This window comes from Pongo abelii, chromosome 1, assembly GCF_028885655.2.
Source record: "Pongo abelii isolate AG06213 chromosome 1, NHGRI_mPonAbe1-v2.0_pri, whole genome shotgun sequence".
In the NCBI taxonomy this organism is placed as follows: Eukaryota; Metazoa; Chordata; class Mammalia; order Primates; family Hominidae; genus Pongo; species Pongo abelii.
Window position 1 is genome coordinate 186,699,632 of NC_071985.2, and position 23,692 is coordinate 186,723,323.

The window sequence follows — 23,692 nt, forward strand, 5'->3', positions numbered from 1 at the left end:
GCCTTGTCCATGGTCACACAGAATTTTAGTGCATATCCTTGTCAACCTTGTCTTCCCCTGCCATCTTCCCTTGAACCTTGTCTGCTTCAAATGAAAGGAAGTCTAAACTCAATTCCTCTGACTGCCATAAGGGTGCCCATGGCATTCTCCTCAATGGGCCAGGATGGAAAATCCAGGATGGATGATCCTGCCTCCTGGGCAGGGAGGGGCAGAAGCTGAAATGGAAACTCTTTCTTGGGAGAGAGTGAGTAGAGGGTGGGCCCTATCAGGCTATAGTAGCTGCCAGACATCTGGTAAGGTGAACTGAGGGTGCAGTAGCTCATTCTGGGGGGCAGGGAGGGAGGGGGGGAACTTTCTTGGCATAGGAAGGGCTGGGGAGTCCCCAGGAAGTGGCTACTCTGTATCAGTGGAGTCACTGGATACAGGCCTACAGCGAGAAGGCACAGGAAACTGGTTCTGATAAGGCACTTGGAGTGGTACTTGGTATGGCTAGAAGATGCTTTCATGGTAGAAGTGTAGAAACTGAGGCCCAGAGAGGGGCAAGGGCTTTCCCAAAGGCACACAGCGGGTAGACACCACCCTGCTGCCACTCAGAGTTCCCACTGCGAGGGGGGCATGTGCCCAGGCTGAGTAGTGGAAAAGGGCACATCCTCTCCTAGGTCCTCACTGGCTCATGCCAAGCTTCAGAGATGAGACTTGTTTGAATTCTTCTGGAGCCATTTATCATACTCAGGACACAGTGGCAGGGAACAGAGCCCATCTTGTGTAGGGCTCCAGTGCTGTAGGGTTACAGTGTCTCATCAGAGAGGGCAGAACCATCCCAAGGCCACACAGCTAAATTACGGTAAAGCCAGGACACTGTTCTCCAAGGTCTGGGTCTTTTCAGCCCCAGCAGAGCCTCTTAGAAGAGCTAGTCTGTCTAACCAAGACTGAGAAGGGCTGGAAGAGGGTACAGGTAGTTGAGAGATCTGGGCTCTCTTGCTTCCCCCAACCCTTCCACCTGCCTCCCATCCCACAGACATCCAGGGACTCTGAAGATGAGCTGGGAATTTCTGATGTTCCTTCAAAATGAATCATCTCTATTTCCCACAGTGTAAGGTTCTGTGCTGTTCACTCTTCACCAGAAAAACTCCTGCCTATCCTATAAAACCCAGCTCAGAGGTCCAGAAAATGACCCTGCACAAAGCCGCAGAGGAAGGCACATCAAATTCTGAAGAATCTTCCAGACCATGATCTCTGACCACAATGCAATATAATTAGAACTCAACAAGAAAAACATAAACCTCCCATAGGCTGAAAAACTGAAAAACACACTTTGAAATCATTCAAGAGTTAAAGAGGAAATTACATTGAAATTTATGAACTATTTAGAACTGAATGATAAGGAAAACACAAGCAGTTTCCAAATCATTTCCCCTATGAAGTCAGCCCTGACCCCACATGGCTCCTCAGATGGCTCTCCACCCTCCACCCACTTCTACGCCCTAGGAGGCTGACGTCTATGGGCTGCAGCAACAGGTTCCCTTGTTCTTAGCTTCTGGGAGGATTCAGCTAGTGGGGGAAACCTGGCCAGAGATCAAAGGGAGGGAGAGAGGGAGGAGAGTGAGGCCTCTTACTTGCCCCCTGTCCTTGCCTGTATGATTGCTGTGAGCTGGGTATGCCCCTCCACCTTAGGCCACAGCAGCCCCCTCCTCAGAGCTCCCACTTTCACCACTCCTTCCCCACACTCCTGCAGCCTAGGGTTGACAGCCTCTGCTCTTGTGAGCCTTTTGGTGATACACTGTGTGGTTTCCCTACACCTTGACCATACCTGTAAATAATGTCTTCATTAAACATACCCATTCTGGGTGTTCCATGTGCTTCCTGCAAATACCCCGACTCTTACAAAGTCTGTCAATCCACAACCACATTCTCACTTCTGGATGACTGAGCTCTGACCTTGTGTATCTCTGTGTGTTGTCCCCTTTACTGACCTGTCAGCACCTGAGGTCGGCAACCAGGTCAGCTTTATCACCCAGTCCCCTGATCTGATATGAGTGGAGAGTTATACTCAATAAAGATATTGATTAGGATATCAAATAAATAAAGAAGCGTAGTTTAATTTGCTTCATAAGCAAGTGTTTGTTTATAGGGGATTCAGGGCAGAGAGTTAAGAGTCAGACATAAAAATACAGAGAACTTTAGACTGGGGCAAAAATTGGTGCTCAACAAAAGAACATATCCACAGTTCTATGAGCTGGGATTCTTTCTTTTATTTTAGGTTCAAGGGTACATGTGTAGGTTTGTTATATAAGTAAACTCTGTGTCATGGGGATTTGGTGTACAGATAATTTCATCACCCAGGTAAGCAACATAGTACCTGGTGGGTATTTTTGTCTCATCCTCCCTCCTCCCGCCCTCCACCCCCAAGCAGGCCCCAGTGTCTGCTGTTCCCCTCCTAGTATCTATGTATTCTCATTGTTTCGCTCCTACTTATAAGTGAGAATATGCAGTAATCGGTTTTCTATTCCTGTGTTAGTCTGCTTAGGATAATGGCCTCCAACTCCAGCCCATGTTGCTGCAAAGGATATGATCTGGGTTAAGGATCTAGCGTGTTCTCATGTCATCCAGCAAACAGAAGGTCCAGACACAAGGGAGGTCCAGTGTGCCATGGTAAATGCCCACCTCTGGCCTCCAACTCTCCCCCACCTGCATCTACTCACCTCCCACCCCTCCAGAGTGGCTTCTACGGCTAAGCTCTCTGCTTTGGGCTTCCTACCCTGGAAGGCCTCCAATCTTCCCTCCCATCCCAGACAGAGCGGCCAACTGGTCCCTGGGCCTGGGGGCCACAGGGTGCATTGACTGCTGGTGGGATATCTGTCTGTCCTCGAAGGAACCCAGGTGGTAGGGAGAGCAGATCAGATCTTGAGTGGTTTGGATTTGTCGGAAGGAAGGAGGGAGAGAAGGTATTGTAAAATGGAACAGCTGGGATAAGGGTCTGGAGATAAGAAATGGGGTGACTCTGGGTGAGGAGCAAGGACAATCAGCCCAACCTGAGCCAGGCTGCCTCCCTGGTGAGGAGATGAAGTTTGTGATTTGAGCGCTCTTCTGGGCCTGTCCCTCAGGGGTGGAAGGACTCAGCTCATGATTCCCAAGGCGTTCATTCATTCCTTCACTCACTCATTCATTCATTCATCAAGTGGGTTTGAGTTCCTGTTATGTGCCAGGAGCTGAGGATATGGACACATAAGTGGATAGGACAGTCCGATCCCTTATTGGGTCCCGAGACAAGTGTGACGCAGACGATTCTAGGAGGGCAAAGAAACCACCCTTATCTAGCAGCTCTTGTTTCTGCTCCAGAAGAAGCCGAGCATTTTCCCATTTTACTGTCTGGGAACCTGAGGCTGCCTCCTTGGTGGAGGTCCAAGGAAGCACCGAGAGGGCGGGCAGCTCAGTTAGTCCTTTGTCCAAGGGGAAGCTGGGAGCCCCATATGGACTTTCCGGGAAGGTGGGGGCGAGTGCGTCTGTGTACTGGAGTGGAGGGGAGTCCCCTTTCTCCGCCCCTCCCCGCCCCGTGGCCGCGGCGTGGCGGGGCCGGGGCGGAGCTGGCGTCGCCCCGGGCAGGAGGGCGGCCGCGGCCGGCAGGACAGGCAGACGGACAGGCTGACAGGCGAGAGAACAGGCACTGCGGGACCGGCAGGAGAAAGGCGATCCTGTGGCTGGGAATGTGACCCCACGGCCAGAGGAGGACCCGTGAGTGTGCGCCGTGCCCCTGCGGCCTCGCCGCGCACCCCGCCCGCCTGACTTCCACTTTCATTTCTTCGGCCGTCCTGGCGTGGCACAGTCCGGAGGAGAGTCTCGCCCGAAGGCAGGCTGGCCGCTGTCCTGGGGCTGGCGTCCGAGGCTCAGAGCTTCGAAAGTTGCAGGGGGGATTGTGACGGGGGTACGGGGCAGAGGGCAGGGGTTGGGGGCGTGTTTTCGGGGAGAGGAAATGTCAGGCGGGCTCCTCTGGGTCCTACGACCTGCCTGGCCCTGGGAGCTGGTTTGAGGGTGCAGGGAAGCCGGGGGTGGGCGTGGGTGGCTGCGCGCCGCGAGGAGAGCGTGGAGTCTTCGCCTCTACTTTTTCTCTTCGACCTCTGTCCTGCAGAGCGTCCCAGGCTGGATTCTGGGTTCAAACTGGGGCCATCCTCTGGCCCAGATCCTGAGCCAGGCCCAAGGAGTGGTAGATGTAGCCTAGCAGGGGGCTAAATATCAGAAACAGGCAGGGTCACCCTGCCGTCTTCATTTGAGAAGCCCAGATCCGCACCCAGGGAATGAGCAAGCCACTGCCACTCCAGGAGTGAAAGGATAGCCAGCACTGGGAAATGGGGGCTAGGAGGGGGAACGGCAGTGGTTCAGGGAGAGACAGAGGTTCTGTGACAGATAGAAACTCAGTGAGGGCACGGGGGTGGGGAGTGAAGGGAGTTAACCCTGTGGCTAGAAGAGCACCTGCCCTGCACCCACCCCCTGAGCTTACATTTTCCTGGAAAGAGACCCAGGCCTTGAAGTTCCACCGGAGTAAGGTGGAACTCTAGCTCACTGGTCAGGACACCCCAGCTGCTGTGCGGAGTCAGTGTGTTGGGGACAGGAAACAGGTTGGGCTGTTTGGTGGAGAAGATGTCCTCCACTCCCCTCCTCTTCTCTGTCTCCACCATTCCATTGATGAGCCAGTGCAGGAAAATGGTCTTTTACTCTTGGTCATGAGCTGAGCCCCACCTTATCCCAGTTCCCAGTTCTGCTTGTAACTTGCTATGTGGACACAGGCTCCTCAAGTCCTCTTTTTAGGCCTCAGTTTTCTCATCTGGGCCTCAGTTTCCCCATCTATACAAATGAGTTGGGCCAGCTGATCTATCAGGGCTATTTTAACTCTAAGATTCTAGTCTAAGCTTTCCTTAAAGCCTGAACACTGACTTTGTGCCAGGCCTTGTCCTAAGCTGGGGGTGGGTTGGGGATGGAGTGGAGACTGCAATGACCAAAAGCAGCCTCTACCCAAGGAGAAGGAGATCTGAGTTCAGGAGAGGAGGCTGTGGGAGGAGGTAGCAGCCAATCTGAGGATGTGTGGTCAGGCAGGTGAAGGGATAAGAAAACATGCAGAGGCGAGAGAGTGGAGGCATGTTCAGGAATCAAGAAGAAGCCCAAGGTGGTTGGTGTGGGGAGGTGGGAAGTGGGGCAGGAAAGGTAGGACAAGGTGCTGAATGCCAGGGTGGGGGCCTATTTCTAACTGTCATAAAGGGGGCCATGCAATGTGGGGAGCCCAGGAGCCCCGCCTAATTGCAGTGTGAGGGATTTTGGAAGAACTTGCCCCAAGCAGAGTTTAAAATGGAGATGGCAAATGAAGTGCAGAAATCTCCTCTTTGCTCTGGAAACTGGGGTCCCACCCTGGGGACTTCTTTGGGTGAGAAGTTGAAGAGTCAGGATGGATGAGATGACCTTTCACATCTGTGAGTTTTTTTCAAGAGAACAAGTTCCTGCTGAATGGCCTGTTTCTACTCTCCAAGCTGCTCTCATTTTACCAGACTGCCCCCATCCTGGCCTGCCTTTGTGGGTTCAAGGAAGGACCTTTGTCTCAAACAGTTCCCCAGCTAGTTTGACTTCTTGCCAGAAGTAATACCCCTCCCCGAAATATGTGCCATCCCTTTGCTTTTACCCAGTTGTCACCTGGTTCCCACCCTCCCTTCCCCAATCCTGTCCCAGGGTTACCAGAGATGTGAGAAAGGACAGTGCTCCAGCATCAGTCAGAGGTCAAGCCCAGGCTTTGTCTGGCCATAAGCAAGCCTCAGGGTAGGGCTAAAGGCTAGAGTCAGGGCTCACACTTGCCAGAGCCCAGGTCAGAGGTCAGCGTGGAACCAAAATGCAATTCTTAGCTTATACTCAGCCTTAGTGCTCAGTCTAGGGGCAGGGGCAGTGCTTAGTGTGTGGCTAAATTCTAGTTTTGGTAGGTACATGGGTCTGCATTTCCCAGTAGCTCACACACTCACAGTTGAGATGAGATGACTCAGGTCTTAGAAACCTAGCTATAGCAGAGTGACCCAGGACCTGGATAGGCCAAATCCATGATGATACAGGGGTCACCCAGTAAGCCAGTGGCAGAGCTGGGACTAGAACCCAGGACTCCTGCCTCTGAGCCTAGGGCCCTGATCACTGTCTCCCAAAGTCTGTTCTGAATCTGGGATCCTTAAATTCTAGGAGGCAAAGTAAATTTGCCTGAGCTCTAGATGGGCCCTCCTGGGTGCATCTGACTACACTCTTCTACCTCCCAGTGCCAGGCACATAGTAGTTGCTAGAGGAATGTCTACTGAGTGTCAGGTGCAAGGGGAGGAGCCAGTGGCTTGTTCAGATTTGGGGCTGGAGGAGGCTGGCTTGAGGGGAAGGATCTCCAGCTGTTGTCAGAGGAAGCGATGCCCTCATTGGCCTGCCGCCCTCCCCCTCCTCCAGTGCTTGCAGCCACACTCAGAAGCCGCCCAGCTGGCAGTGGGAGGGCCCTTTCCTCTTTCAGGGTGAAAAAAAGGAAAGGACATTTTTGGTAGAAAAGTTCCCTGCTGCTCCCTGGGAATCCCCGGTGGCCGGATGGACTACGGGATATCCCAGAGGAAGCCGAAAGCCACCCCCGACCCCCCTTCACCCTGCCCCCAGCACAATGCTGCGAGGCTCTCCCACGCTGCACCAGCTGGCCAAGGGGGCTCCCAGAGGTCATCTCGTCCAAGCCCCTGTCTGCTGGTGGGCCTGCAGGGAGCCTCTGTGACCTCTCTTGTGACCAACAGCAAGTCTGAGGGGCACCTGTTTAGAGCCCAGGCCCAGCTCTGCAATGAAAGCAGAAAAGAGACAAAACAAGATGGGAGGACTGTGGGGGCTTAGCAAGGTGGACTAACATAGCCTGGAAAGAGGGCGGGGCACTGGACCTAGGGGCTGAGGACTTAGATTCCAGGCAGAGGATGCAGAGGTTGAGCAAAAGCTGAGAGGTGACAGGGAAATGATGAATTGGGAAGTCAGAGCCCAGATGATAAGGCCCTGACCGCCAGCTCCCCTATGCCCTTGTCCCTGGCAGGGTATCCTCAGGTCGGAGCCCCTGGACAGCAGCCCCAGGCCCAGCTGGCCATGGCCCTGTGCCTGAAGCAGGTGTTTGCCAAGGACAAGACGTTCCGGCCGCGGAAGCGCTTTGAGCCGGGCACACAGCGCTTTGAGCTGTACAAGAAGGCACAGGCCTCTCTCAAGTCGGGCCTGGACCTGCGCAGTGTGGTGAGGCTGCCACCCGGGGAGAACATCGACGACTGGATCGCCGTGCACGTGGTGGACTTCTTCAACCGCATCAACCTCATCTACGGCACTATGGCCGAGCGCTGCAGTGAGACCAGCTGCCCGGTCATGGCCGGCGGGCCCCGCTACGAGTACCGCTGGCAGGACGAGCGCCAGTACCGGCGGCCGGCCAAGCTCTCTGCGCCGCGCTATATGGCGTTGCTCATGGACTGGATCGAAGGCCTCATCAACGACGAAGAGGTCTTTCCCACGCGTGTTGGTGAGTGTCACCTGGCGGGGAGGGAGCCACTGGGAGCCCATTCCACAGATGAGGATTTAGTTTGATATAGACCCTCTGCAGGGTTGGGAGGTGATTTTCATCCCCATTTTGCGGAAGAGGAAAGCGAGGTTGAAACAGGTTAAGTGTCTTGCTCAAGGTCAAGCATTTGCTAGGACTTCCTGACTCCCAATTTGGGGCTTTTCTTTCTTTTCTTTTTCGTTTTCTTTTTTTTTTTTTTTCTTTTCTGAGACGGAGTTTCGCTCTTTCACCCAGTGGTGTGATCTCAGCTTACTGCAACCTCTGCCCCCCGGGTTCAAGCGATTCTCCTGCCTCAGCCTTCTGAGTAGCTGGGATTATAGGCACCCACCACCATGCCTGGCTAATTTTTGTATTTTTAGTAGAGACAGGGTTTCACCACATTGGCCAGGCTGATCTCGAACACCTGACCTCAGGTGATCCACCCACCTCAGAGGGCTTTTCTTTTCTAAAGCATAAGTGGTCCCACCAAGGACCACCCTGGCAAGACCACAGATGCTGTGATTCTCAGAACCTTCCAGAACAGTTGCCCCGGGGTGTTCATAGCTGATTTGACCTCCAGCCTCCCGGGGTTCTCTCTGACTCCTGGCCTCAGGAAAAGGAAGGAGTTGGTGGTTGGGTGGGCCCTGAGGGTATCATCACCTCAGATTGGGGCTCTGAGGGCAGAATTTTCCCTTGCCAGGCACAGGCTGTGGGGCCTTTTCTTATCTCAGCTGGGCAGCCTCGGCGGGTGAGGGTAGGGAGGGGAGATGAGTGATGTTACCCAGGCACTGCTTACCCACTCAAGGGCAGCAGGAGGGGGTTGTTGGTCCAGGAGCTGAGCAGGCATGACACTGTGTTCATCACACCAGCCGCACCTGTAGCTGGGCCCAGCCCCCACCTGGCCTGGAGCTCATCTCTGCAGAGGCTGTGTGGATCAGCGGTGGGTGGGGCAGGGTGGTCAAGCCCTGAGGGGAGAAGTCTGAATGCTGAAGGAAGCTGGGCACTGAGTCACAATTCAATGCCCACAGCTCCTCCCCAGCCAGTGGCCTGCTGTTTCTTGTACTGTCATGCCCAACAAGGAGCACCTTCATTTTACATAGGAGGAAACTGAGGCTACTGAGGGAAAGTGCACTGAACTGGGAGGAATTCCGAACTGGGGCCCAGATCTGTGGGAGCCCAGGACCCCAAGTCTCGATGGGCCGGATATGTCTGAGGAATCTGAGCTGGGCTGGAAGGGCTCAGAGGGAGGGAAGGCTGGACCCCACCTGGGAATGGTGAGGAAGAGGAGGGGGTCTACGGAGCCGGGTGGGCCAGCTGTGGACCTGAATGTAGATTCATAGTCCCTGCTGGCCATACCTCCCTGGGCCTGTGGGACTCCAGGTATAGATGCCTAAAACCCTGGGTGACTGCCACACAGAGAAGAGGGCATAAGCCACCAAGATCTCTGCCTTGAGCATGGGGGACTATGCAGAAGCGGGGCCTTTTTCATGGGTCCCAATATCTGTGAGGGTCGCTGCAGTGCACTGCAAAGAGGGTTTGAATCCAGTCTCCATTCTGCACTGATTAATAGTTATGTGGCCTTGGGCTAGCAGCTTCACCTTTATAAGCACTTCTGTTTTATGGTATCTAAAATGACGATCAGACACATCAGGCGAATTGTTCTAAGGATTAGAGGCAAAAGGTGTGAAGGGCCCAGCACAGGGCCTTGCTCATAAATGGAAGGTTCTTCGTGTTGTTGAATATTTGAAGGAATGAGGGCTGTCTGAACTAATTCTTGCAGAATTCATAATTTCCAGGATTGGGGGTCTGAGGACTTCTGTGTGAATGTTGAAAAGAGGAGGGACACAGGGTGGGGCTAGAGAGGGAGGTCAGGATACGATCATGAAAGGCCTTGAGCAGCGTCCTGCTGGGAAGTTAGGACTTAATCCTGAAGGCCCAGGGATTTTTTAAATGGACCCAGTTGTTGAACACTCCTTGGAGTTGTATACAAGAGTGTGATGTGAGCATCTCTGCAATTGCACATATTTCTGGGGAGAGTTTAGGTCATAACTTTTATCATAGTCTAAAAAGTTTTGGTCAGTGACCCCCACAAGTTTGCAAAGCCCTGCTTTAGGTGATGGGAAAATGTGGAAGATGATGTATATTCCAGCAGGGGAGAGCCACAGTCAGATTTGTGCTTCATTAAAAAGAAAAGTATGGCCAGGCACAGTGGCTCATGCCTGTAATCCCAGCATTTAGAAGGCCGAGGCGGGTGGATCACCTGAGGTCAGGAGTTCAAGACCAGCCTGACCAACATGGAGAAACCCTGTCTCTACTAAAAATACAAAATTGGCTGGGCATGATGGCACATGCCTGTAATCTCAGCTACTTGGGAGGCTAAGGCAGGAGAATAGCTTGAACCCGGGAGGTGGAGGTTGCAGTGAGCCAAGATCACGCCATTGCACTTCAGCCTGGGCAAGAGTGAAACTCTGTCTCAAAAAAGAAAGAAAAAAAGAAAGGAAAGGAAAGGAAAGGAAAGGAAGGAAGGAAGGAAGGAAGGAAGGAAGGAAGGAAGGAAGGAAAGAAAGAAAGTATGGGAGAAAGTCAAACCACTCTCTATTTTCCAAAGGGAAGTGTACTAAAAAGTGTGCTGGGGAAAAAGCCATCCTGGTTGCCTGTGTGTGGGAGGGAAAAGTTGAGCAGAGCTTTGGCACCAGGATACTGATCCCCTTCTGCCCTCCCCTGCCCTCTAGGAGTTCCCTTCCCTAAGAACTTCCAGCAGGTCTGCACCAAGATCCTGACCCGCCTCTTCCGAGTCTTTGTCCATGTCTACATCCACCACTTCGATAGTATCCTCAGCATGGGGGCAGAGGCGCACGTCAACACCTGCTACAAGCACTTCTACTACTTCATCCGCGAGTTCAGTCTGGTGGACCAGCGGGAGCTGGAGCCACTGGTGAGGCCAAGCCCTACCACCCTCCCCTACCAAGGCTAGCCTCTGAGTTTTCACATCCAAAAGCTGCCTGCTTTAAGTAACTCCAATGCCCAAGTAGATAAATTAGGGGAAGGCAATTCATTTAACAGTGAATTCTGTACTTCAATAGAGAATTCATTCAAGTGTCGGTTTACAAACACAGATCTGCAGCCTAAGAGTTGGGGTTGCTGGGGGAAGGGGCCAGGCTCAGACAGAAAAGCAGCTAGGCCCTATGGTTTGGGAAGGGATTGCCTAGTAGGCCGAGCTCTAATTGACCCCTCCCTACCTTGTGTCTCTACAGAGGGAGATGACAGAGCGGATCTGCCACTGAGCCCAGGTCTGGACTTTTTTGGCCATCAGATGGACGATCTGAACATAGGGTGGCTGGCAGAGGGGACCCCCAGGAGCCTGAAGGAATCTGAAGGCACTGGAATCACTCCACACACCCAAAGCCTCTGGACTTCTGGTTCTCAGGAGTCTGCCTACCTGTCGCCCTGACCGCTTGTGGATGGAGAAGGAGAGAGCATCTAGGCAGGCAAACAGAAGGGAAGTGGAGTTAAACCTCTGGCATGAAGTCTGGGAGTAGGGTAGGCTAGGGGGTTTCTTCTGTGACACTTGACCCTTCCATGCTGTTTCCCAAGCCTATTGAAGGAACGTGGGTGTGGCCGAGGTGGTGGCAAGAAAGGTGCAAGAGAGTGAGCAGTCTGCCTGTGAGTGAGCACAGATGCTGGGGGGGGGGGGGGTGTGTGTGTGTGTGATTTTCACTGTGGGGTGTGTCTGTGAGAGCTAGCTGCCTTACCCCTCCTTGGCACATAGTAGGCCTTCCATAAATGTTGGATGGATGGATAAATAGATTGGGACCATCAGACCATGACCACTGTAGGAGTGATGACAGCTCAGCGTCCCCACTCAGTGTATCTGACCATGTGTGTAAGTGCACAAAATGTGGTTGTAGATGTTGGTCTACATTCAAACCTTCCAGGCTACACTCTTCCGTCAGCACGAGTCCTGGAGAGCTGGGGGAAGGTAGGAAGAGGAGCCTTGCCTTGAGTTCCTAAACCGACCCACTGCAGACACAGGCTCTGATTCTCTTACCCAGAGATGCCCATGAGCTGACATTTTACTCATCCCTCTGCCTCCAAGAAGGCCTGTATTATAGGTGTCCTCCTGGGGGTTGGAGATGATCCCTCAAGTACGCAAAGGTCCCCTGGCCCTTCATCTGGGAATCATATACTCCACTCTAGCTCCCAGAATCTACAGACCTGGCTCCTTGGATCTGAAGCCCAGCACAAAATAATCCCCCAGTCCAAGGAGCTTGTGGAACTTGAATTGGGAACTTTGGGGTCTTGTCTCCCATCCCAGCACATTGAGGATGTAGTTGGTGAATGGACTCTTCCAGGCATGGAGATCCTCCATCCTAAAAGTACCTGCCTCCTTCCCAGCCATCCCTGATGCATTCCAGCCAGTTGGATCTCATGGCACAGCTATCCACAGGGAGACTGGGATGTTCACTCAGCACTCCATTACTCAGTACCTCCATACCCAGCCCTATACGCAGACCCACAGGTGGGGAAACTGAGGCAGGAACAGGGTTCTGCCTTCCCAGAGCCTCCACTCTGGGAGGCCAGAATGGAAAGCCAGAGGGAACCTGAGAATCATCCAGTCTTACTGTCTCAATGTACATACGAGGAAACTGAAGCCAGGAGAAGAAGAGGGAGAAACTGTCCAGGGCCTCATAGGGAGGCGTTCATGGAGCTGGAGAAACCAGGGATCCTGACCACAGGGCCCATCAATTGCTACACAGAGATACACATGGAAAGAGGGTTTAACAGACCCTCTCTAGGACACAACTGTTTTGCTTTGAGCAATAATTTCTAACCTGAGGCCAACATGTCCCACTGCCCCTTGGGTTGGCTGGGGTTGTTTCCTGAGCCAAGCATCCAATATCATGCCCCACTCAGTGGCCTAGAAGCTGCCTGTACTTTGGGGAAACAGATGGAGCTCTTGGGCCCAGCCAGCTTGGCCTGGGACTTCTGCCTCTGCCGCCTCCAGAGTGGCCTGGCAGCTTTGCCAGAGGCTGTAGAGCGAGGGTAGTAGGAGCTTTCCCCAGAGTGCTGTGACTTGCATGATGGATTCTAGGCTGTGGCAAGGGCTGACTTCTGGGATGGGGGGAGGGTGGGAAAATTTATTTTTATGAAACAGAGGGAAGACTTTATTGTTGTTATTTTTGGTAAAATAAAAGGCAAACTAAAGCAGCCACTGGTGGGAAGCGGTGATCTGGGTGCCACATGGCTCTTGGCAGACCATGGAAGGAACTGAGCCAGAATGGGGCTGGGAAGGCTTTTTGTCCTGAGGTACTGGACCATGTGGAGGGCTGGCTGGTGTGGTCATGTCTGGCCCAGCTCTGTAGGGTGGGGACACCAAGATTCTCCTGGGGCTCTGGAAATTCTAGACCGGGCTAGGCTAGGACGCTTGGGGTGGAGAAGGCTGGCCTTTCTTTGCCTTCCGGGAACTCAGTCTGATAGGAATCGTTCCTTGTTTCATCTCAGGTTGCCTGGCATTGGCTATTCTCTTTTTTTTGTTTTTTTTGTTTTTGAGATGGAGTCTTGCTCTGTTGCCCAGGCTGGAGTGCAGTGGCGTGATCTTGGCTCACTGCAAGCTCCGCCTCCTGGGTTCCCGCCATTCTCCTGCCTCAGCCTCCGGAGTAGCTGGGACTACAGGCGCCCGCCACCACGCCCGGCTAATTTTTTTGTATTTTTAGTAGAAACGGGGTTTCACCGCGTTAGCCAGGATGGTCTCAATCTCCTGACCTTGTGATCCACCCGCCTTGACCTCCCAAAGTGCTGGGATTACAGGCGTGAGCCACCGCGCCCGGCCTGGCATTGGCTATTCTCACTCCACCCCCTTAATCTAGGTGTTTTTTTTTTTTGAGGTAGTGGATAAAAGGACAGAGTGGAAATACAATCCCAACACTAATTACAGGACAGGAGGCCATCCTGAAGAGGAAGATACTTGTTGCTGGCTGGAGCTACAGTGGGGGTGGCAGGACATGGGCCTGACTCCTGAGCTTACTCCCCAGTAGACATCTGCATCTATTGGCTCAGGTCTTGCTGTCATTCCACTGCCCCTAACTCACAAGCTGCCTGGACAGGAATTAAAAAGCAGCTTGGTTCTTAAGAGTCAACAAAGGCCCACCTAGAGCTCTTCCTTCTTCCTGCAAAGGAGCCAGCCTGGCTTTGTGCAGAGGCTCTCCTGGGAGGCAGAGGCATAGGTTGTAGTCCCAGCCCAGCTCCTGAAGTTCCATTGCAAGCCCATTCCCCGTCTAGTCCCCATTCCTTCATCTATTTTGTTATCAGTGATGGGAGTGAAGGACTGATTGATTTCAGCTCCTTCATTATATAGTCTATGAATCATTCACAGTCATCATAACAGCTAATGTTCATTATGTGTCAGGTACATTTCTAAGTGCTTGACATATAATAGCTTGTTGAATCAAGTGTGTCTTTGGCCAGCTGCCTTGCTTCCCTTCCAGCCCCCAATATCCCTCCCTTTATTCACTCCTCTAGAATCTGGAAGGCCCTCCATTCTGCTGCCTCTTCCTCTGGCTCACCACAGGAGACCCAATCCCAGCATTCTAAAAGGGTGCTATTTCTACACCTCCTATGACAGATTGCTCACTACCTCCTCTGTCATTGGACAGCTCAGAATGTTACAAGTCTCATGCTTTGGGTTCACGGTCATTTTGAAATATGACCATGGCAGTGAGAGTAGATTTATCTTAGAACTGTGTGACCCAAGACCTGCACCTTACATGGGAATATCTGTAAATACATTAGGAAGCTGACACAAAATTGCTTTGAGAGATTCACAGAAGGATGCTTAAAGAATAGAAAGGAAGAGAGGGGGAAAAGAAAGAGATAGAGCCTTAATGATGCAGATAAAAGAGCACACTCCCATGGGGCAAAACCTAGTAACAAAGGGTCCTGGGAGGCAGAGTGGCAGCTTGGTTGAGAAGTCAGGCTGGGCTTTGTTTTCCTGTTGGCTCAAGATCCATAACAAAGCTGGGCATAGTGGCTCTTGCCTGTAATCCCAGCACTTTGGGAGGCTAAGGTGGGAGGATCATTGAGCTCAGGAGTTTGAGACCAGCCTGGGCAACATGGCAAAACCCTGCCTCTAAAAAAAATTCAAAAATTAGCCAGTCATGGTAATGCATGCCTGTAATCCCAGCTACTTGGGAGGCTGAAGCAGGAGGATCACTTGAGCCCAAGAAGCAGAGGTTGCAGTGAGCAAAGACGGTGCCACTGCACTCCAGCCTGGGGAACACAGCGAGACCCCGTCTCAAAAAAAAAAAGAAAAATAATTCCAAAACAATATTTGGAGCAGGGACCTAGGTGGTAAGCCACCCTCTCCAGCCTGGCGCAGAGCATCCACCTATTGAGTAAAGGATGCCGCATCACCCTCGGCTCCCATAAACACTGCAGCCTCTGAGTTTTCCTGTTGCCACTCTCCTCCCTACCCCACAGCAAGCTGTGGAATATGTGGTGAAATGAGCCACAGGCATGACTAGGGCTCCACCTACTTTGGGGGAGCCCTCTTTCCTCTGAGCACCCCCATAGCCCTCAAAGACGTTAACTTAATTTGATGGCCATGTGAGGGATGTAGCAACTTTGAGAACCTGGAACATAAGTCCTGAGTCTCTTGAGCTATTGAGACAGGGAACAGGGAAGGGAACAGGCCAGCAGGGCCTCTGAAGACTTGAAGCTTGGGTGGGCCTCCACGGAAGATAATGAGTGGGAGAAGTCAGGATACATAGGGGCCCTCAGGTTGGACCACAGGATTCCAGAAGGGAATGAACACAGAAGCTTGATCTTCCGCCTCTCCAGCCTTCACCCAGATTGGGAAATCTAGCAAAGTCCTGAATGTTCACTAATATTCCCAATCTCCTTCCATCATTCAGATGAAAAGACAGCCCCGACAAGACAGGGAACAAATGTTTGTCAGGTGGATGATGGGAAGCAAGTCCCTGGGGCTCTTTAACTAGCTTTGCTTACCAAATCCTCACGATAATCCTGAGACAGGCAGGGAAGGGATGTTTACCTCCATCACTCAGAGTCAGCACCTGAATTAAATCCCAGTCCACACTCTCATCCTTTCTCATCGCAGCTGCAGACTTGGGAAGGGGATGTGGGGAGACTGGTTGAAGCATTAACCTATTTACAATTGTTTTTCCCCAAGAAATGAACTTTTAAAAGTTTTAAAAATTTTGAACGACTGGGGGTACTCAAGGAGAAACTCTTATGGTGAAATTCTAGGCACTCAGACTTTTAAAGAAATTGTATAGAATTGGCCCCCTTTTTAGAAAAGACTAGCAGCATTTCCCCACATATAAAAGGCATTTTAAAATTCCTTCCTGGCCTGCAGAAGCTCTCAGTACATGTTAATTACACCTGTCGCGCCCGGCCTCCTCCCTTCCCGGGCTTCTCCACCCTCCATTCGGAAAAGAAAGCGCCGGAGGAGCTAAGCCCCACCCCCTTGCCAGCAATCTCCCCTCTCCCCGCCTCTTCCCTGTCACGCCTGCGCAGTTCGCTCAGCTCGAGCCCCCTGCCCCCAGGCGGCCCTGGCTAGCCATCAGGGCGCAGGCGCAGCTCCGCCCCCTCACCCTCCTCTCTGGTCGGGCCCACCCCCTGGATCTAGCACCGCCTCTTCCGCGTTCTCGGAGGAGCGATCTGCAGGTAGAGGTGCGCGCGACTGCTCCCCGGCGGGAGCCAGCGAAGGTAAAAGCAAGACCTGCGAGGTATTCCTCCGAGCTAAATGGGGCCGGGGTCTGTGAGTGAGCTCGTGTGCCCGGAAGGGGGCAGTCAGGGCCTTCACGGCGGCCCGAGGTCACGACCCGATTCAGCTGCGGAGGGACAGCCTAAGGGGACGCTTTTCAGGACTGTCCCGAGCTGTCTACGACCTGTCGGGGCTCCGTCTGTGCCTGGGGTCGGGGCGCGGCCGGTGTCCGAGATGGCGCTTATTCTGTGGCCCGTTTGAGACTCAGTCTGTCCCAGGGATCAGGACCGAGGCTATGGCTGCGCGCAGGGCTCAGGCAGTCCAGTGTCATGAATAGTTTTTCACGTGAGGAATTTGTGAAATCTGTGTACTGAGTTATTTTTAAGTTAATGGTTTTCATTTATTTTCAGTATTTAAAGGCACCTGCCTGTGTGGGTGGCTGTCCACAGGGAAAGGTAATAAGAGTGTCGGGTGCACCCTGTCTTCCTAGAGAGCTCCAAGCTCCCTGTCAGTGGCAGATCAGAGGCAGGCAGGCTCACAGGAATGAAGTGTTGTTAGAAGTGCTCAACTTCAGGGTCAGGGAGTCCTGGGTTTAGATCTCATCTCTTCCACCTCTTAGCTGTGTGTCCTGGGGCAAGTCTGCTTCCCCTCCCAGAGCTTCACTTTCTTCCCTAGGAAATGGCCATAATAGGGTCATTGTGAAGGGTGAATAGGATTGTATGGAAGTCACCTAGTATGGTGCCTGTCATGTAATGGGTGCTGAATACATGGTATTCAGCTGAATACATGCTGGACAGTAGGTGTAGTGTCTCACTGGATCACCACCCATCAGCCAGGTGCTTTCAGCCCACTCTCCTTAGCTTCAGCCCTTCATTAGAGGGCTGGGCTGGAAGTGATGTGAAGAGGAAATCCAGGGTTGGGTTTTATATGGAACTGAGCCAGCTAGAGGCTTTGGTGCCCCCTCTGCCCTTCTGCTCCCACCTCAACACTTCTCTCTCTGTAATCCAGAGAGTTGGTTAGGAGTCCTGTTACTCTGGTATTTTGCAGATATTGACAGTTGTGGGGGATGGCAACTCAGATTGCATGAAGCGAAGCCGTGGGAGAGGGAAGCTCTGTGAACAGGAGCTGTCAGAGCCCGGCACATGCTTAGAAAGTGCATGTGGTCTCTTGTAATGTGGTCCCAGAGTAATTGAATTACTTGGTTCCTTTTGTATCCTCTTCATGGGTACCCCTGTGCTCTTCCTGAGACACTGGTCGGAAACCTTGGTGGACATCATTGCCTACTATATAGAGCAGTGGTGTCCAATCTTTTGGCTTCCCTGGGCCACATTGGAAGAAGAAGAACCGTCTTGGGCCACACATAAAATACACTAACACTAACAATAGCTGATGAGCTTGAAAAAAAATTGCAAAAAAATCTCAGTGTTTTAAGAACGTTTATGAATTTGTGTTGGACCACATTCAGAGCCATCCAGGGCCGCGGGTTGGACAAGCTTGATGTAGAGTTTGGACTCCCGCCTCAGACAAGTTCCTCCACAATTTGTTCCCACACCTCTCCCCTCCCTGTTTCCCTTGGTTTTCCCAAACCTGCAATCTGTGGTCCAGTCAAAATAAACTAGTTGTCTCTGTTTCTCCTGTTTTTTGAGATGGAGTCTCACTTTGTCACCCACGCTGGAGTGCAGTGGCGCAATCTCGGCTCACTGCAACCTCCACTTCCCAGGTTCAAGTGATTCTCCTGCCTCAGCCTCCTGAGTAGCTGGAATTACAGGCATGAGCCACCACACCCGGCTAATTTTTGTGTTTTTAGTAGAGACGGGGTTTCGCCCTGTTGGCCAGGCTGGATTCAAACTTCTGACCTCAGATGATCTGCCTGCCTCGGCCTCCCAAAGTGCTGGGATTACAGGTGTGAGCCAGCGTGCCCGGCCAAATCTCTGTTTCTCAAACACTCCCTGCATGTTCCTGCTCAAGCCTTTGCTTATATTCTCTCTTCCTGGATTTCCCTCCTCCTCCTCATCTTTCAAGGCTTATATCTCATGTGGCCTCCATGGTGAAGCTTTTCTGAGCCTTCTGCTGGATTAGTTGTTCCCCTTTCTGTCTTCTGTAGCAAAGGCTGACTCTCTAATATAGCTCTCATCATAGTCTGCCTAGGGATATGTACACTCCATATGTACTCTGAGTACGTGGGTGGCAAGGGACCATGTCTCTTTCCTTCCTCCTCTGTCCAGCATAGGGCCAGCACATAGTAGGCCTCTTCAGTGTTTGTGGTTAAGTGAGTCAGTGACTTTTTTATTTACTAGCTTTGGCCCTTGTTTTATGAGCTGTCAGGTTCAGAATGGGACTTTGTGTTTTTCCTTCTCTTTGTGCCTAAGGAGGGCCCTAGTTTAGATTGATGCCCTAATTACAGGCATCAAAAACAAGAAAGTACAAGAATTCTGCACAAGCAAGGATTTTTCATTGCAGCCATTGTTTTCAGGCTCTTGTCTTGCCTTGACTGTGAGTTTTGTTGGAAGGTAGGTAATGCTCTGTTCAGAGACCTGCACTGGGTGTATTAATAGTACAGTTCAAACAGGGGAAAGCTCACAGGTGGTTTTCTAATCAGTTACTCTGCCCTTGGCCTTGGGAACAGTGGTTCCTCCCATCTGGGGACCAGCAGCTATAAATGCACATTTTCCGTTGCCAACAGCCTCAGCATGTGGAAGAGAAAGTTATTTCTTGATCATAGAAAAGTTTACATGGTTGAAGATAGAAGGAGCTTGGAAACCAACCATCTGGTTCTGCCACTTTCATTTTATAGATGGGGAAAGGACTTGGTCAAGATTACGCAAGGAGGCCAGTGTGTGGCTCACGCCTGTAATCCCAACACTTGGGGAGGCCGAGGCGGGTGGATCACCTGAGGTCAGAAGTTTGAGACCAGCCTGACCAACATGGTGAAACCTCATCTCTACTAAAAATACAAAAATTAGCTGTGCATCATGGTGGGCGCCTGTAATCCCAACTATTTGGGAGGCTGAGTCAGGAGAATCGCTTGAACCCAGGAGGCAGAGGTTGCAGTGAGCTGAGATTGTGCCATTGCACTCCAGCCTGGGCGAAAGAGTGAGACTCCATCTCAAAAAAAAGAGATTACACAAGGAATCAGTCAGTAGTGGAGATAGTTCTAGAAGTGAAATGTCATGACTCTGTTTTTTCCAGTCTACTACGTTGTTAATACAACATCTAACATTTATTGCACACTTGCTGTGTTCCAGACACTGTTTTTAGTGTTTTTAGCTCTATGTTATAGCTTGGAAACTAAGGCAGATCATTCATATCTATTTTTTAATTCCACAACTCTGGGTTTTAGTGTGGTTTTAATGGCAGTCACCTCCTACCCAGTGGGGTGGAACAGTTCTCCAAAGAGCTTGCTCCCAGATCTCCGTGAGTGAGAAGTGTTGTCCCAGCAATGTCTCCTTGTATGTTGGAGAGAGATCCCAAGAAAAGTCCAGAGTGTATTGGAAGAATGGATGAAGGAATGAAACAAGCCCACATGAGTATTAGTGGATCTTAGTTTAGGAATATTCATGTACTTCAAAAATTGCCTATTTATCAAGTTAGGCAGTAAATGCAGTTCTAGAATGAACTCAGTCCGGGATCTTTCTGTAAAGATTCCCAGTATAGGATGGAAAGATTCAATTCAGTAAGCACATATTGAGCTCTTGCTATGTACAAGACCCTGGTGTTGAGAAATATACACAGAGGAAAACAACACATTTCCTGCCCTCCCATAAATAATTGTCTTCTCAGAACCTTCTCCCTCCAGTGTAGTTGGGAAGATAGATAAGTACATAAATAACTGAAATCAGTCTGACTATGGTAAATGTAGTAAGGAATGTAAACAAAGTGGGAGTTTGGGAGAAGGAGAAATCAATCCCAGCATGACCAGAGGATTCCTGAAGGTGGAGAATTTATGCTGGGCCTTGGAGGGAGTTTATTCCTGGAAGAAGGAACAGCTTGAGCAACGGTTGAGAGGCAGAAATGCACAGGTGTAGGGGTGTGTGTGTGTGTGTTGTAGGAGGGGAGAGGAGTTGGTGAGGAGAAGAAATAAGCCGAAGTGGCAGATTTTGGCTAAAATGTAGAGAGTGGAGTAGGGAGCAGAACACTAGCATTTATCAAGTGTCTCCTTTGCTTTCTGGCTTGCAGTATGCTGGATGTTTTACATACTATATTTAATCCTGTAATATAGGCCTATTTATCTCCAATCTAAAGATGAAGAAACCAGACCTCAGAAAGATTAAAGTGACTTCCCCAAGGTTAGATAGATAGTAAGGGCACAGGTTGGTTCAAAACTAGCAGTGCTGAGTTCAGAGGCCCATGTTATCTTCCTTATGCTACGAGGCTCCAGATGCCCTGACTGGCGCTCTGTTTTCTCTGGCAGCAGGACGGAGGTTAGACTGGAGCAAAGATGGTCCCAGAATGGGGACATCAGTGAAGAGGCTTAAATGGTGAATCACTGGCCTAGTTTGGAAGCTGCATGGACTAGGTCTGCTTGATAGGTTTAATAGGTGAGCATTTTGGCAGCACCCTCAGTGCCATAAATCAGCGCATTGCTATCCTTAGCTAGTAGAATCTTAGAACCAGTTTACAGAGGCTGCTGGACCCTGGTATTTCAGGCATGGGTTCTGATGGGAGATTGACAGTTCATTACAAAAGGGTCTGTCGGGGAAGGCAGCCCATTTGGCACATCCTGTCTCTTCATTTTCTCACCCTCAAATTCAACAAGAGTCTGTAAGTAGGAAAGAACACTAACTTGGAGTCCAGAGGCTGGCATTCAAGTCCTGCATCTGCTCATCTGAGAGTCCTCAGTCTGTTTCTTTCCTTTGTATTTGCTGTCAGATTATTCCCTCCTGCAGCCAGTTGTGGTTCACAGAGTGGTTGGGTTGCTTTCCAGAGCCACAGCTGATCTGGGGAAGCCATATCAGAAGCTGGAATAACAGTTACTAGTTATTGGGTGCCTACTGTATGCCAGGCACTGATGCCATGAGCTCCATATACATTAGCTCACTTAATTCCCATTGACAACTCTATGATGTGGGTGTAATTGCCCCCATTTTGTAGATGCTGATAATCAGAGGAGTATTTTGGTTCACTTCTGAGGCCTCAACTCTTGCTAATGTCCTGGCTTGGGACTGTATGAGGAAGAGCTGAGAATATGAACAGGATTCAGAGAGACTAGAGTTTATATTCCAGCCTCTCATCCTTACAGAGAGACAGTAGTTAGCTATATGGACTCTCGAGTCAGACTACCTGGGTTTGAGTCCTGGCTCTGTCACTTGCTACCTGTGTGACTTGGGCAAGTTATTTAATCTTCCTGAGTTTCCGTTTCTTCCTCTGTAAAATGAGAATACAAATATTACTTACCTCATGGGATTGTTATGAGAATTGAGATAAAACAGCACAATGCCTGTCACATAGTAGGTGCTCAATGAATGTGAGCTTTAATAGTAATAATATTAATAAATATATGAATGCCCAGTTTGGTACTGTTTTTATAGAAAGTATATTTATTAGGGCCATTTTCCCTTCCCCCACATTGTTACCTTCTCTTTCTTTCCATTGCCCTGTCAGGAACCTTTGAGATACTAGATTGTTCCAGCACATGGTTGCAATGCATAACATGGCAGCAAGTGCCTGTAGGAAATGGGTCAATAAAAATCAGTGGCTCGTTAGAAAATCTTACCTGACTTGTGTTTTCACCTCTCTCCACAGTAAACAGGAACAGAGCAGCACATGTATTACTTTTTTCACAGCCTTCAACAAGAGTGCCAAGCAAGACCCCTCCAATTCACTTGCCAAAAGTACAATAACAATATCTCTGAAAAAGTGATGCCTAATTTGGTTCTTCTTTCTGTCCAGCTTAAACCCTTCGGGCCTTAACGTAAGCCATTTCTTCTTGTTCCATTTTCCATGAATATGGAAAAGTTTCTTCTGATTTTAAAGGGAGGATGAGATCAAGATTTTCTCATGAGAACCTTTTCCAGTTAGGCCTCATCTTCTCTTCTCCTGGCTAAACAGCCTTGGTCTCTTTAACCTCACTCTTAAAACCTATTTTCCATTGCTTGGATCACATTGGTCATGCCTCTTTTCTTTCTCTTCGGTTTTTCTGCCTTGTGGCAGTGACCCAGACTGTACTCGGTCTTCTAATAAGAGTCCAGCTAAAACAGCTTAAGGGAAGAATAACTTCAGCTGTTTCCATCCATTCATTAACAATTATGAAGTGGTTGCCCCATGCCAGAGCCTCTGCTAGGTATAGGGGACCCAGAGATGAAGGAGACATAGTCTCTACCCTGTCCCTAGCTCACAGTCTAGGGGAAGATGTGTAATAAAATGTTACAGGTGATTTACTTATGCACAAGTGTGGGAAGCTGGGAATTGGTTAGAGCAATCAGGTGGAAATACAGTCCCTTTTGACTAGACTGCAGGTTAAGACTCCCATAGAGGGGTGGTCTGGGACAAGGTGATGGAGGCCCTGAGTGACAGCACAGAAGCTTGGTTACTCCAGAGGCAGTGGACACCCATTAGAAGTTTTAGAGCAAGGAAGTGACAGGTCGAGATCTGGCTTTTTGGACCAAGGGTAGAGATACCATAAACCTTAGCCTTACCTGTGCCTCACTGATGTTTTCTGTCTTGAAAGTAATGTGATGGATCTTTTGTTTGTATACATGGTGATTTTTTTTTTTTTTTTTTGCTCTAAAACTTCTGTAGAAAGTCTAGTTCTTAAGCACTGAAGAAATTTCATTCCCAGTACAGCAAGAAATTCATGAACAGTTGAGAGAGAATTGGGTGCCTCGCCAGACCCAGCCTACATAAGACCCAGCTGCAGGCCGATGGATCTGTGTAGGTTTGGTCTGGCCATGGTCACCCTTCCCCACCGCAGCACTATACCAGCAGGTGGTACAGGAATGAGGATAGGGCTCCAGGGTCCATCTGGATAGTTGGTAAAGAATGCTAAGAATCTTTAAGAACTGTGAGAGTCAGAAGTAATTTTTGAGGAGGAAAAAGGGACCAGAGGAATTTTAAATGGTGCCAGAAGGAATTAGGGCTAACCAGGCACTTAGAATCCTGTGGCAGGTATCTGAAAACCTCCACATTCTCTCTCTGCCTTTGTATTTGCTGTCAGTTTATTCCTTCCTGTGGCCAATTGTGGTTCACAGAGTGGCTGGGTTGCTTTCCAGAGCTGCAGTTGATCTGGAGAAGCCATGTCAGAAGCTGGAATAAGAGTTACTATTGAGTGCCTACTGTATGCCAGATACTGGTGCCATGAGCTCTATATACATTAGCTCACTTAATTGCCATGACAACTCATAGATGTTATTGCCCCATTTTATAGATGATGGTAGTAAAGCTCAGAGAGGTTGAATTTTATGTCCAAGGCTACCCGGCTG

General features: G+C 50.4%; 2 protein-coding genes across 6 annotated transcripts in view; both read left to right on the top strand.

Annotated features, from left to right (window-relative positions):
* The first annotated feature begins 3,559 nt into the window (after positions 1 to 3,559).
* On the top strand, positions 3,560 to 12,757 carry MOB3C (MOB kinase activator 3C). 2 transcript variants are annotated; one of them, XM_002810878.6, is made up of 4 exons: positions 3,560 to 3,732; positions 7,064 to 7,531; positions 10,282 to 10,484; positions 10,804 to 12,757. In XM_002810878.6, the coding sequence occupies exons 2-4, from the start codon at positions 7,114 to 7,116 to the stop codon at positions 10,831 to 10,833; spliced, it is 651 nt and encodes a 216-aa protein (XP_002810924.1). In that variant the 5' UTR covers positions 3,560 to 3,732; positions 7,064 to 7,113; the 3' UTR covers positions 10,834 to 12,757. The 2 variants fall into 2 exon arrangements, with proteins under 2 accessions (XP_002810924.1, XP_054391204.1); XM_054535229.2 differs by lacking the exon at positions 3,560 to 3,732 and adding an exon at positions 4,697 to 5,459.
* A 2,078-nt stretch (positions 12,758 to 14,835) lies between these two features.
* The window catches only part of MKNK1 (MAPK interacting serine/threonine kinase 1), a 47,498-nt gene continuing 38,641 nt past the window's right edge, over positions 14,836 to 23,692 (top strand). For 3 of the 4 annotated variants that reach the window (XM_054535210.2, XM_054535219.2, XM_009250817.4), the window contains exon 1: positions 14,836 to 16,276. The gene's annotated coding sequence lies outside the window, so the exon portion shown is untranslated. The remainder of the gene's footprint in view (positions 16,277 to 23,692) is intronic. The other variant, XM_002810880.6, reaches the window with a different exon arrangement.

Excerpts from the sequence above, each read along its gene's own strand:
- MOB3C (XM_054535229.2), top strand. The coding sequence starts at position 5,435 with ATGGATGAGATGACCTTTCACATCT. Across the intron at positions 7,532-10,281 it reads GGTCTTTCCCACGCGTGTTG|GAGTTCCCTTCCCTAAGAAC; the intron begins GTGAGTGTCACC and ends CCTGCCCTCTAG. Across the intron at positions 10,485-10,803 it reads AGCGGGAGCTGGAGCCACTG|AGGGAGATGACAGAGCGGAT; the intron begins GTGAGGCCAAGC and ends GTGTCTCTACAG.